Source organism: Lepisma saccharinum, chromosome 1 (genome assembly GCF_977018435.1).
Source record: "Lepisma saccharinum chromosome 1, izLepSacc3.1, whole genome shotgun sequence".
Lineage (NCBI taxonomy): Eukaryota > Metazoa > Arthropoda > Insecta > Zygentoma > Lepismatidae > Lepisma > Lepisma saccharinum.
Window position 1 is genome coordinate 70,249,372 of NC_139229.1, and position 15,561 is coordinate 70,264,932.

Here is a 15,561-nt window from a genome sequence, read left to right on the forward strand (position 1 = left end):
CACTACAGTCTATCGTCACACCCGTTTTTGCGTGCATAATGAAGCTTAATATAGGCAACCCAAGTTTTGATCACCTTTCACTGAAAATGGGGCTATGACAGAGTAGTTATACGTATTTCATGATTTTTTTCACACGAATTTTTTTACAAATTTCAAATATTTCTGAAATTATCCAGCCAATCACGAGAAGAGCAATGTTATTGTGCAGTATGTAATTCAGCATTCGATAACTTGACAAAAGCACTCAAAAGATAGAAATACCGATCTACAATATCAATACTATTGTCGATTTGCAAAATATTTCATAAAAACTTTCTCCCCCGCTCTGCTTGTCACGTTCCTAGTAACTTTCCTCACCCTTTACTCCTATAGCCGGGAGCATTGAGGCTTTAAGGGTCTACACTGAAACCTATCTTCAGGGTAGGTGCAGAACAAATCCAACCAAAGTCGTGAAGTTTTAATGAAAAGTTTATTTACTGCTTGAGTAATTACAGCCAGTGGTTAGGTAACTCGTAACTGGAACTTGGAGATCAATTGTTAATAGATAATTTCGAACTTACTAGAAAGGTCAACTAGGGTGGCCCAAACCTAGGTTTTATAGAAGAGCGGCATACACCTATTCACTTCTTCCTAGACTTGGAGTTATCACCTGAGATGGCCAATTTAGGCTTTTACAGAAGAGCGGCTTGCACCTATTCACTTCTTCCTAAATTGGAACTTATATCCCATTCGGCTAATCCAGGTTTTACAGAAGAGCGGCATACACCTATTCACTTCTTCCTAGATTAGACCGTTCCTATTTGGCCAGTCTAGGTTTTACAGAAGAGCGGCTTGCACCTAATCACTTCTTCCTAGACTGACACCAGAACAGACCTTCCTATGGACTAGGGATGGCCAGATCCGGATCCTGGCGGATCCGAAATCCGGATCCTGGCGGATCCGAAATCCGGATCCGGTTGGTTCCAGATCCTAAGGATCCGGATCCGCTGATCCGGAATTTTCAGATCCGGATCCGGTACTTTCGGATCCGGATCCAGAACTTTCGGATCCGGATCCAGAATTTTCGGATCCGGATCCAAAACTTTCGGATCCGGATCCGGTACTTTTGTATCCGGTTCCGGAATTTTCGGATCCGGATCCGTTTTGCCATCCCACATGCGCTTCTTTGGAAAGTAAGAATGTGCTTATAACATATTGTTACCTGCTAATATACATACATATATATATATATATATATATATATATATATATATATATAATATACATACATAAACATATATATATAGTGTGTGTACGCGCGTGCGCGATTTGTAATTAATTAATACACTTACAAGGGAGGTCTAAGTCTCCCCCTCCGATTTCCATGACTTGGCAGGTGTATAGAGCCCCCCCCCCCTTTCAAATGTCAAGATGAGGAGAAACTGAAGTGGGGATCTGACCCCGAAACCACGTAAATATGGCATAGGAAGAAACAGGGGGCATGGGGCCTCTCTATACACCTGTCAAATTCCATGGAAATCGGAGGGGGACACAGGGGTCAGATGATCCACACGTCAATTTCTACTCATCTTGATATTTGAGGCTGGTTTTGCCCCCTAAAACAGTTTTTTTAGCCGAAAAAAAAACACGTATTTCTTCCTTTGGGCCCCTCTATACACCTAACACGTTTCATGGAAATCGGAAGGGAACACAGGGGTCAGATCCCCATTTCAATTTATCCTCATCTTGACATTTCAGGGGAGGTTGCCCCCTAGAACAGATTTTTAGCCCAAACAAAAAAAAACACGTATTTCTTCATTTGGGTCCGTTTATACACACACCTGCCAAGTTTCATGGAAATCGGAGGGGGACACAGGGGTCAGATCCGCACTTCAATTCGTCCTCATCTTGACAATTGACCGAGTTTTGCCCTGTAAAACCGTTTTTTAGCTGAAACAAAAAAAAACACGTATTTCTTCCATGGGCCCCACTATACACCTGCCAAGTTTCATGGAAATCGGAGGGGGACACATAGGTCAAATGCACACTTAAATTTGTCCTCATATTGACATTTGAGGGGGGGGGGGTTGCCCCCTAAAACAGTTTTTTAGCCGAAACAAAAAAAACACGTATTTCTTCATTTGGGCCCGTTTATACACACACCTGCCAAGTATCATGGAAATCGGAGTGGGACACAGGGGTCAGATCCTCACTTCAATTTGTCCTCATCTTGACATTTGAGGGGGTTTTGCCCCCTAAAACAGTTTTTTAGCTGAAACAAAAAAAATGTATTTCTTCCATTGGGCCCCACTATAGACCTGCCAAGTTTCATGGAAATCGGAGGGACACGGGGGTCAGATCCTCATTTCAATTTGTCCTAATCTTGACATTTGAGGGGGTTTGCCCCCTAAAACCGTTTTTAGTTAAAAAAAAACACGTATTTCTTCCTTTGGGCCCCACTATACGCCTGCCAAGTTTCATGGAAATCGGAGGGGGACACTTAGATAACCTCCCTTGTTAGTCTTACACTTTGTAATTATATAACACTGCATACATTATAATGTTTTATTTTAATTTGTAAAACTGTAAGTGTAGAACAATTGCATAATTTTTGTATAACATTTCTATCTTGTTATATGTGTTAAAGGTTTCATTCTGGAATGGAATGTCTCACATTTATGTGTGTTTCCATTTCCAATACATTCGAATGAATACATATTCGTTTCAATTTCATTTACAAAATCACCTCTGACATTTTATGTTAAGCAAGTAAGATTATTTTTGTGCACGTGTGTGTCAGCCGATGCGTAGCAAAGTGTTTTAGGAACAACACTTGAAAAAAATTCTTGTAGTTATAACCCTCTGCCCACAAATGTACTAAATGTGCTGGTAACATTGCAACTGACGTCATGCCTGGATCTGATTGGCTGTTATGCTCAGAGCCGCCAGGAGAAAAACGAGAACGTTTGTCTTGGGGCAACCATAGACATGGGGCAACGGTCACGGGGGAATGAGCAAAGTAGCTCTGACTGTAAACGTGTATGGTAAGTGTGGCGATATGATGGGGAATTTACGTAGTGTGGTTCCTTTAAAATTCTATAGTTTATTTGTTCATTTCTTTACCCTATATTAGGTTTGTTATTCTAACTTCTAATTAAATTAATATTAGTTTGGGTATTGAGGAACCTATTCTTAGAATTCTCGGTCGTATGGCCGCATTCACTATACACGCATTGACCCCTAATTATTTGTCAATTTAAGTTGTAGAATATAAATTTAAGTTGCATATCATACAGTTGTGTGATTATATATAAAGAAAGGAAATTTATTTACCTTTTGATTGTTACAATTCTATAAAAGTACTTTGCACTGTTAAAATAAAAAGGAAAAGATCTAAGTTTCTGGTTTTGACTTCGTAACTAATTTCCTAGAATAATGGACTCTGATAACAGCTTGCTTTCACTGTCTCTCTGTATGGTAGATCCTGCTTAATGCAGTTGAGGTTGAGCGTGTTGAATATGAGTAAATGGGCCTTTTTTACAGCTAAGTTGCATAGTACTAACTAATGAAATATTTCTGTGTAATCGAAGATCATAATACCGTTTAAGGTGTGGTAATATTATAATGGGATTGTGATACGAAACTCTCGGATCCGGATCCAAAAAATCCGGAATTTTCGGATCCGGATCCGAAACTTTCAGACCCGGATCCGGATCCATGGATCCGGATTTTTCGGATCCGGATCCGTTTGGCCATCCCTACTATGGACCACAACTGCTTCGTATTTATACCCAAAGTTCCAGACTCGAACACCTGTCTTTAGGTAATTTCTTATTACAATACTCCAAATTACAACGGAAGAATATTTGAAAAATACATAGTTTAGCAATTAATAATTTACAAAGAAAGTTTACATATTCATTTGAGTTAACAATTATTTCTTTAACGTTGATAAAATCTTACATTTTGGAAATATACAAATTTAAATGTTCCGCCATTATTTAATTACAATTAGGTTAGTTCATCAAACATGGATAATCTTTGATTGGCAAATCTATAGGCTATTTACATCATAATAAATGCCCGTTGTCTTAAGCGAGCTGACTTCCTTAGATAGTTACAGAAAGGTGAATACATTAGTTCAACAACGCCTTGATTGGAGCGTTCATATTTGCGTCACAACATGTAGTATCACGGACATTAACAAGGACTTGAGGTAACACTATATCAATTTTTCTTTTAACACGGAATGGCAAAGTTACAAAATAAGTAAGGTCGTAACATGCTGATATTAATGAACAAGGAGAATAATAACATTGGCGTACACCAAAGAAGCCGATCCAACTACCACATGGAGGAAATCAGTTGTAATCTATCTAGCTGTTGTTTATTTCTAATGACAGCCTGATCAAACCAAGCAAATCAAGCGAAATCAAGATAATAATAAATGTTAAAGGAAATAACAGTACTCACTAAGTTCACACTGCCCTGCTTCGTAATCGTACTTCAGAATTGTCCTTCTCTTCCGCCGTATCCATATATTACTGCAGTTGCTACAGGCTTTGTAGCTAACTTCCCTCCAAAAATTCAATAACGTTAAGTCTGCTTTCGCTATGTACAGTTTCCCTATCCATCATGAAATCAAACACTTTGCACTGAAATAAGAACGACCTTTTGACAGCATTAAATAATTTTGTAACGCAGTAACAGCCACACAATGCAAAACAGCTGACTATTTGATGCACGCTCCCTCCCCCCGGGAGTTGATAATTCGGTTACTGCGCCACACAGGCCGTTTATTTTGACCAAGATGCACGAAGCAAAGGCATGCTTAAAACACCCGTTTTGGTTTCAGTTGCCCTTCCCCCTCTCCTCCTTTTGTTCCCCTGTTATGCTCGGAACAATATACCATCGAAATTTCCCTTTCATATATATATATATATATATATATATATATATATATATATATATATATATAAAATCCCTGAATTTGCAATGATGTATGGGTTGCATCGACTCCGTCACACGATCTCCAATGGAATGGGTTTGCAACGCTACATTTCCTCGCACACAGATCGCTGCGTTCACAGCCCCTCACACGGCGCTCAAGCCAAAGCACTCAATCAGCGTCGTCTACGCGACTGCTGCAACAGCGTCATAGCGAGCGAAACTACCATTGTGTTCCTGCCCCGATCGCGGCTTGGTCTACGCGGGTTGATATCACGGATCGCAGACTTCTCCACCATCTCTCTTGGTGGAGTGGCGTGGGAACACTTGATGTTTCGAAGGAGATAGAGTTCAATAAATAAGTATAATAATAATGATTTGCATTACATATTTATTTGGGTGTGCACGTGAGAATGTGCGAATAGGCAGAAGCCACTACTGGTTCGAATAACTTTTTATATATATATATTTCACTACATTTTCGTTTTCAGTGCGAACTGATACTCTTTAATAGTGCATATTGTAGCATTTATACAGGGTGACTGGTAATTAGATGTATTCCCTGAAAGGGGTTAAAGTAGAGACAATTTGCAATAAATTTGACCATATGATACCCCGTCCGAAAATTAGTAGTTTTCGAGATAATCGAGTTTCAATTGTTTTTTTTTAAAAATGACAATTTTCCACATAAAAAGATGAATTGAGAATAAACTGTTCATTGTATGGAACTTATTTCAGCGTTTTCTGATAGCTAACAAATAAGTGATTCGTCGAAAAAAAAGTTTTTCCCAAATAACAATCACATGTAAGTAACGGGTGGGTCTAAACTTACAAGTGATGATAAAAAATACACTCTTAGTTTACTTGGCAACGTATTAATAACAAAAATGGTATAACACGAAGCGTACAAATTACGTAAATTACTTCCTTGTGACATCTGCTATCCAACAAGGTACAAATGTTGCTAACATACACATTTGTGTACAAGAAATAATACTTCATTCATCTTCATGTGAATGGAATCAATGAACAACATGGCCGTATTTAGAGGGGGGGTTTCTAGGGTCAACCCCCCCCGAAACTTCTGACATGTTGGATTAATGGATGTTCAGAAACCAAAATCTGTAACAAATTTTCAATTTTTTTTCGAAGCATCACAAGAATACAAGGAGACAATTTTGAAACGATCGAGCTAGAATTTTCATACATTTGGAATTCTGAAACTTGAGTGAAACAGGATTTATTCTCAAAATCGTAGCCCACCCGCGACCCCTCCATTATCACTTCTGCTGTCATCTTTCCAGTGTTGTTCCTCCGTCACAAGGAATATAGACTGAAGATTCCCTTATGATTGTCCCAAAATTCCCTTTCCAGCTTTTAAATTCCCCGTCCGATAAAGTCGAAAATAAATCCCCCTTGATAGGAGTTCAAACCTAGTACCTCCAGTTTCGTAGCGCATTACGTTCGCGATTGAGGTTGCAATCCATGCACCAGGCTAAGCTTTTAAAGAGAATAACTGGTTCTATACTTTTCAAAATTCCAAAAATTTAATTTTGAAGTCAAACAACAAAAACTTTATGACTAAAATTTCCATCTAACTTTTAAAGTTTTTTCTTGAAGGTATCTAAAGTTTAATGACGAAGTAAAATAATTGTGCATTTCAGTACACACTGTATGAAACGTAAAAAAAACAAAAAGGAACTTATGCTGGATTGAGTAAGCCCCCTCAAAAATATAACAATAATATAATAATAATTATTATTAGTATTATTATTATTATGGAATAAAATTGTTTTATTATTATGAAATTTTAATTATTATTATACAATTATTATTATTATTATTTCTATTATTCAAATTTCTGGCGACGGCCTGGGAACAATTATGAATGAACCCCCCCCGAAACTTTTTCCTGCCTACGGCCATGATGAACAATACAATTAAAGAACATTACATGTCTTGCTCAAAGTGGGCACCTCTGTTACGAATGCAGGCACGCAGGTTTTTATGGACATTTGTTCTCTTAACTCGTGATGTGATGGTGTCCTTGATGTGTTGACCAACTGTTAAGATCCTCTCCCTGAGCTCTTCTTGCGTGTCACATTTGTACCTTGTTGGATAGCAGATGTCACAAGGAAGTAATTTACGTAATTTGTACGCTTCGTGTTATACCATTTTTGTTATTAATACGTTGCCAAGTAAACTAAGAGTGCATTTTTTTATCATCACTTGTAAGTTTAGACCCACCCGTTACTTACATGTGATTGTTATTTGGGGAAAACTTTTTTTTCGACGAATCACTTATTTGTTAGCTATCAGAAAACGCTGAAATAAGTTCCATACAATGAACAGTTTTTTCTCAATTCATCTTTTTATGTGGAAAATTGTCATTTTTTAAAAAACAATTGAAACTCGATTATCTCGAAAACTACTAATTTTCGGACGGGGTATCATATGGTCAAATTTATTGCAAATTGTCTCTACTTTAACCCCTTTCAGGGAATACATCTAATTACCAGTCACCCTGTATAAACTTTCCCTCTATGTGGAAATCCGTTGTTTGAAATTACATGTCAGTCAAACAATAAATCAATTTCTGGATCATACAGTCAGAGGGTACATACCGTACTTCATTAGTCTGTGATATAGTACAATATGGAAATATGTTTCACTTGAAATTTATTTTCTTAATAAGCATTATTCAGACAAAGTGTTGAAGATACGTATATATTTAATTCAATTTTTTTTCGCTCCAGTTGACTACTATTCACGATTTCAACCTGTAGAGATTTTAAAAAGGGAAGAAAATTGCAGAAGGCTCCTGACTATGTTTATGTAAACATTTAATATTAATTATTACTAATTGTAACACAACGCGTCCTTTCACTTGTCGTTAATCTCGTCGCTGTAGTAATCAGAGACAAAAGTAAGAAGAAAGAAATACATCATATTAGCGAAAATAACGTTTTGTTTCGTGAAAATCTACATTTCGAGCCCTGGTAAAAATATGTAAGTCAGTTTATCACATGTGATTTTAGTTTATATTGTTATTTTCTATTGTTTTTACATTTCAACGTAAAATGGCTACTGCTGTATTTGAAATCCTTTGTTAAATAAATAAGTTCATCCTTATCGTTGCTATTAACAGAATATGTAGAAAAATAAACAAAATAGAAATATAGTTTTATATTCAATGGAGGAGTTGAAATAAGAAGGAACAGAAAGACGGACACAAAATTGGAACCTAATACAATATGCACTAATACTGAGCATGGTCGTCGCCAGAAATTTTTATAGGGGTGGCCAGGTCAGGTCATATAGGTAAAACTTGCTTAGTAGAAATGTTTACAACAATAACAGCTTATTACTATGGTTATACTTGTTGTATTACATTCAAATCTATTATGAACTAATAAAAATAAGCCAATTTCATTTCAATTTTTTTGTTATTATTATTATTATTATTATTGTTATTATATAAACGAGAAGACTTTGCTACTCAATCCACCAGATGAGTGAATATCCTGCACAACTATTTTCCATGATTTTAGTGCATTTCATACAGTTAGTGTACTAAATATCATAGTTGTATTTTGTTATTAACTTTAACACACATCATTCAAGAAAAGGCCATAAACGTGAAAATTTTACTCATAAAGTTTAGCTAAGTTGTGGAACCTGTCGTGTGCCTCTCCGGTGGGTCGGTCTCAGTGGCGGAGTGGTCAGCGCAGCGCGCTATGACGCCGGAAGTCCCGGGTTCGGACATTTTGCGTTCATCTGTACTGAATGAAAAAGAGATTTGAGATAAATTTATAAGTGAGTTTGATGTGTGTGGAAGACTGCCGCATGTGGGTCTTCTTAAAAAGAAAAAAGTAGTGGTAACGCCGTAACTTTGTAATCAAGGGGTCCCGGGTTCGATACCCGATGGAGGCACATAGTGGTTCGGATCGCACTTTAAACTGTAAGTCCAGTCCCGATTAGCCAATCTGTGCATAAAAGTGGACATAAAACGAAACTCAAACCTCTCGGACTATCCCTATAGTTTTTTGAATTTTGTATATATATACAGGGTGACTGGTAATTAGATGTATTCCCTGAAAGGGGTTAAAGTAGAGACAATTTGCAATAAATTTGACCATATGATACCCCGTCCGAAAATTAGTAGTTTTCGAGATAATCGAATTTCAATTGTTTTTGAAAAAAATGACAATTTTCCACATAAAAAGATGAATTGAGAAAAGACTGCTCATTGTATGGCACATATTTCAGCGTCTTCTGATAGCTAACAAATAAGTGGTTCGTTTTAAAAAAAAGTTTTTCCCAAATAACAATCACATGTAAGTAACGGGTGGGTCTAAACTTACAAGTGATGATAAAAAATGCACTCTTAGTTTACTTGGCAACGTATTAATAACAAAAATGGTATGACACGAAGCGTACAAATTACTTAAATTACTTCCTTGATTCATCAGCTATCCAACAAGGTACAAATGTTGCTGACATTCACATTTGTGTACAAGAAATAACACTTGATTCATCTTCATGTGAATGGAATCAATGAACAATACAATTAAAGAACATTACACGTCTTGCTCAAAGTGGGCACCTCCGTTACGAATGCAGGCACGCAGGTTTTTACGGGTCATTTGGTCTCGTAACTCGTGATGTGATGGTGGCCTTGACGTGTTGACCAGCTGTTAAGATCCTCTCCCTGAGCTCTTCTTGCGAGTTTACCGAGGTGCCCACTTTGAGCAAGACGTGTAATGTTCTTGTCATGTGGCTCCAAATGTAAAAGTCGCAAGGCGTCAAATTGATCGGGGGATCGATCTGGGCAGTCATCATGCTGGTAAATCATGTCACGTCTTGTAGCTAGAGACACATCCTCCAACAACATTGCCATCCCGTTCCGCAAAAAATGTTCATAAGTGATGCCATTTAAGATTTGGGGCAGGAAAAATAGCTCGATGAAATGATTGTTGATTACGCCCATCCATACTTCTGCCTGGGCGTGCGACAGTAGCTGGATGAAAATTGCCCAAAGAAATGGATTGACCGAGTCGGACCGATTCCCTGGCCGGATCGATCCCCCGATTTGACGCCTTGCGACTTTTACATTTGGAGCCACATGACAAGGCACCGGTAAACTTGCAAGAAGAGCTCAGGGAGAGGATCTTAACAGCTGGTCAACACGTCAAGGCCACCATCACATCACGAGTTACGAGACCAATTGACCCGTAAAAACCTGCGTGCCTGCATTCGTAACGGAGGTGCCCACTTTGAGCAAGACGTGTAATGTTCTTTAATTGTATTGTTCATTGATTCCATTCACATGAAGATGAATCAAGTGTTATTTCTTGTACACAAATGTGAATGTCAGCAACATTTGTACCTTGTTGGATAGCTGATGAATCAAGGAAGTAATTTACGTAATTTGTACGCTTCGTGTCATACCATTTCTTTTATTAATACGTTGCCAAGTAAACTAAGAGTGCAATTTTTTATCATCACTTGTAAGTTTAGACCCATCCGTTACTTACATGTGATTGTTATTTGGGAAAAACTTTTTTTTCAACTAACCACTTATTTGTTAGCTATCAGCAAACGCTGAAATAAGTTCCATACAATGAGCAGTTTTTTCTCAATTCATCTTTTTATGTGGAAAATTGTCATTTTTTCAAAAACAATTGAAATTCGATTATCTGGAAAACTACTAATTTTCGGACGGGGTGTCATATGGTCAAATTTATTGCAAATTGTCTCTACTTTAACCCCTTTCAGGGAGTACATCTAATTACCAGTCACCCTGTATATATTAAGTGGTACAATATGAAAATGTAACCAGGTTTCTGCATTTTACACCACAGTTTCGACCGAATGCAGTTTTATTTTGGTTATTCTCTTAGAATAATAAACGAATTTTAGTTCTGGTAATATAAATAACACGCTTGCCTTTCTGACGACCATGATACTGAGTCCAGGTCTTAGAATTCTTCTGAAATGTTTTTTTTTCCATCGAATTTCCCTGCAAAAGGGAATTTTCCCTTCATACGGAAGTCCTGACGTCACAAGATGCAGGACTGGGCTTGACATGGCTTGATCGGATAATAAGTCACCGCACAACTCAAAAGTCCTCTTGGTCAAGCGCCATAATTCGTCTTCTTTCGTGGTTAGGTTAGGCTTGTTAAAATAATTACATTAGTCAGTGCTGTAGCAAGACCATCTTGGAGATTCTGCAGAAGAGAAGGTAAATCCAGTTCCGTGTGATTCGGCCTTTATTCAGGCGCCAGCGGCGTTTTCTGGTTGGAATTATCTAATGCTGCCTTGATGCTGCTCGTCTCGCGTGCCCCCCCCCCCCGCAAAGTCGGTGCCTATGCCGTCAAAGAAATTGAAATTAGCACCAGAGTCCTATAGTTCGTAATAAATTGCACACAATCAATAACCTTTACCTGAAGCGGGGGCCTAGGGCGAGTGTCCGAGCAGCCCCTCCTTAGGATCGCCTCTGGACAGATAAAAGTAATTTCATTAAAATATTACTGTGGATTTAAAATATTCATATAGGCTAAGTGTAAATATAAGTGCAACAATAAAATTTGCTTTACAAATAAGAATTAATTTCATGTGAACAAAAATTACCTAGTCTGTCCCCAAATCGGCACCTTTGATCTAAGACATGTTTTGTATGTTGCATTTCTGATTTTGTAACATTCCAAGGCATAACGGAACGAAACGTACAAAACGAAATGAACAATACAGATTTGATATATGAACTCCTAAACGTCACTGCACAACAATTAACCAACCAGATTTCACGTAGGATAAAATAAACGACCCATCGTAAACTTAACGACTGATTCACTTTGAATTATTGGCTCTACTTTCGAAATGAGGAATTAGGGAAACGTCCTGGCAACGCTGCTTTAAATGCCCGCATAAGTCACTAACTTTTCGGCGTCTGACAGAATCATCAAGGAAATATGGGTAACAGTATTTAGACTTAGGTACGTGTTATAGTAGTTTAAATTCAATGGAAGCACTGTACTTGCGATTAAATACTTAATGTACATATATTTCTTACGTTACTTAAATGCCTAAAATCGTAAAATGTTCTGTTTTAAAAAGAAATAATTATTTCGACACTAGACATAGGAAAAATTAGAGGTAGTTGCAATATTGAATAGTTACATTTAGGATACTGTTCTAACAAGTGCTCATGTTGATTGTTTTGGTTCATTTTACTTTGCATTTCTGCCACTTTTGGCTAATCGCGAAGATGAGGATGAATGATTATATGATGAAATGGATGAAAGAACACCCTGCCCAGGCCGGGATTCGAATTCGAACGCAGGACCCTTGGCGCGTAAGGTGTTCATGTATTCATGGGAATCTTTACATAAATTCCGCTATCTTTCTTTCATTCGCTCTGGAAGAAACTAATTATTTATTATATTTATCTGTAAATATGAAATATATTAAATGCGATAACATTGTTTGGATAACTTTTTCTCTGTTGAAGGTATAATAAATAAATACATAAATTGTGTTTCGATTACACGGCTAAAGTTAGCTCTACTGCATGGCTTAAGTTGCTTTGAATATTTCATAGATTACTTAAATATAGTGTCTTTCACTTAGACGATGGTAGCTGAGCGTTCTTTTGCTGTTTGGACAATTTTGATGATCTGCACAGGATGTTACGTTTGTGGTAAGTTTCAAATAACTGTTATAGCTTTTGTTTAGTCTTACGGTGGGTGGCCTACATGGTGGCAAGGGAAGTGGGGAGCATATCAACCAGAGAACAGTGGTAGCGCCGAGAGTTTCGACGTGGCGAGAGGAAGTACTACGAGCACCTCGTTCTACAGGCTGCTCTGTTTCCGGGATCGATACCCGGTGGAGGCACATAGTGGTTCGGATCCCACTTTAAACTGTAGGTCCAGTCCCGATTAGCCTTACTGTGCGTAAAGTGGACTTTAAACACCAAATCAACCAACCACCTTGGAGGCCGAGTGAGTTGGGTGGTCGGCTCACAATCTCTCATACTCATCGTCGCGACTAGGCAGCTATGTCAGAAAATAAGCAAAATAAAAGATGATTTTCTTGTACACACAAAAGATAAAAACATTCACACATGCAGGTATGTGGGGGGGGGGGGGGCCTACAACCTTACATGAATTCTTTGGGAGGACGCAGTGTATGATACATCAAATTACATGCATGTATACAATCTAATATATAAAAATGGATGTATGTATGTGGGTGTGAAGGAAAGGACCAATAATTTGCGGAATTTAGGGGTAGCAGAAAGCTTTCCGCTGCGACTTTTCGAATTGCGTGGGAGTTGATTTGCGTCAAATAATTTTACACCATTTCCGTATAACTAATAATAGGCCTCGTTGCAGGCAAATGTCTGAATATTCTAATATTTATTCACTATGCTCCTAATATTATGCGGATGTGAAGCTTGGTCTCTTACTTTAAAAGAATGACATAAATTGACATTCTGGCTTGGAGTTTTTTCTTCCAGGCCTAAAGTCAGGAAAAAGTTTTTGTAAGTCGTCACTAAAAACACATTTGCATTTTGGCATGGTTCAGATCGCTGATCGACAGAACTTCACTTCTCCACTGCCATGTAACAACTAAAAGTACGGCAGTTAAAAAATACTGTTCATTTCTGAATTCTGTCATGAAACTCAAATCAAAGTAAGCCGCGGCGAATTGCATATTCTTACCTATTGTCAGAAAATTGCTGCTCACCAAGAGCCGCGGTAGATGTCACAAATGCTTTCAAATCAAAACCTCACGTGGCGCGGCAGTGACAACAGAAGAGACGCAAAGTTCCAACAATTTTTCTTTGTTGCAAAAAAAAGTTTATTTTCTTTGCGCTTGCAACTGAGATGGTTGTATTTTTTTTACTTTGAAATTGAAAACAGAAACAATATTAACAAATAATATTTTGTTACTAATCTTGAAGTTAAGCAGTTGTCTATACCTAAAAAAATCGGATATTTCCAAATTTTCCTAAAAACCCGCCCGGAGCATTTTTAGTACCCGAAGAACAGGATTTATCCGGGTAAAAGAGAACTTCTGGTAACCCTAAACGACTTGCGTCGCTGCACCAGTTTCAGCGAGCCCACATGTGTTTTTTCACTAAGGGTGCACACCCCCGACCCTAATAGTAGAGTCGCCTGCCGCTACATCACTTCACTTCCGTCAGGGATCTTCTCCTGAGCGGTTAGCTGTATGTGTGTATGTATGTTTGTTCCGGCATAACTCTCGAACGCCTGGAGCGATTTCAACCAAACTTGGTACGCGTATCACTTGCAACCTGGAAAGAAATACTGTGGGGGTAAGACACCCCTGGTACTCCTGGGGGTAGGGGTTGTAAGGGGGTGACATGTAAAAATAATAAAAAACGACCAATATTAGTGTGGAATCCATAGTTTTCGGGGTCGCTAAGATGAATAGTGACACTCCCAATGCCTTCCAACTCCAACACACCCCTGGCAACCCTCGGGGTGGAGGTGGGAAGGGTGAAATGTAAAAATGATCGAAAACGACCGATATTAGTGTGGAATCCATAGTTTTCGGGGTCGCTAGGATGAAAAATGACACTCCCAATGCCGTTAAACCCGAAGACTCCCCTGGCAGCCCTACGGGTGAGGGTGGGAAGGTGTGACATGTAAAAATAATCGAAAACAACCAATATTAGTGTGAAATCCATCGTTTTCGGGGTCGCTAAGATGAATAATGACACTTCCAATGCCGTTCAACTCCTGTCTAATAGAAGAGTGGGGTAAATAAATACCCGAGAAACGCCGGACAATCAGCTAGTTTATTATTATTATTGAAGGGAACATGTGAGACGCCCCACTGCTTTGAGCCTTGCGCTTTAGCCATGCATTGATATTTATTTCTATCTTTGCTTTCTAATCTATTTCATCATCGATTCCAGCATGGCCAAATAGTTGCAAAACAAATCACTAGTGCATGATTTTATTCAAGGTTCAATATGTATGACTTAATGTTTCATAGTATGAACCCATCTTTAGCAAGTTAAGTTCCTTATGTTTTTCTGCGGAATTGATCGGTTTGTGCCTGTCATGACTGTTTCTGCGGGTACGGTGGGCTGTACAAGTACTGCTAAACAAATTGTCAATGAATTCATGAATTTTTCTCTTGCATCCTAGACGTTTTTAAGGATGGCGCAGAGGTCTCAAGCAGTTTGTTTGACGTTTTGTTTCAATTCCCGAAGGTCTCATTGCGTAAAATAAGGAGAATAAACACAGCCGTTGACAATTTGCTCGGTAATACATGTGAATCCTACTGTACAAGAATATACTTTTCCTTTCTAGCAGTTGAAATCAAATGCTACGGAAAACTAGGATGCTTAAAAACTACAATGAAATGGTACAACAATTACCGTCCGTCCAATCCGGAACCAGCATTTAGACGTGCTATCAACACAACATTCACTTTGTACACGCACAGACATCCTAAAGTAAGTATTTATTTATCAACTTCACCACATTTTAAAATACAATATGTTTTTAGTAAATTATCCCCAGCACGTATATTCGTATTGCAAAACGTATTTGCCGGACCCTGTGGCCTAGTGGTTAGCACATCGCGCTGCGGCGC

At 38.3% G+C, this 15,561-nt stretch overlaps 1 protein-coding gene across 3 annotated transcripts in view; it reads left to right on the forward strand.

Annotated features, from left to right (window-relative positions):
- The first annotated feature begins 11,814 nt into the window (after positions 1–11,814).
- The window catches only part of LOC145978455 (pancreatic lipase-related protein 2-like), a 38,564-nt gene continuing 34,817 nt past the window's right edge, over positions 11,815–15,561 (forward strand). For all 3 annotated transcript variants that reach the window (XM_083111117.1, XM_083111202.1, XM_083111288.1), the window contains exons 1-3: positions 11,815–11,924; positions 12,559–12,628; positions 15,276–15,421. In XM_083111117.1, the coding sequence (XP_082967243.1) occupies positions 12,562–12,628; positions 15,276–15,421 (213 nt within the window). In that variant the 5' untranslated portion in view covers positions 11,815–11,924; positions 12,559–12,561. The remainder of the gene's footprint in view (positions 11,925–12,558; positions 12,629–15,275; positions 15,422–15,561) is intronic.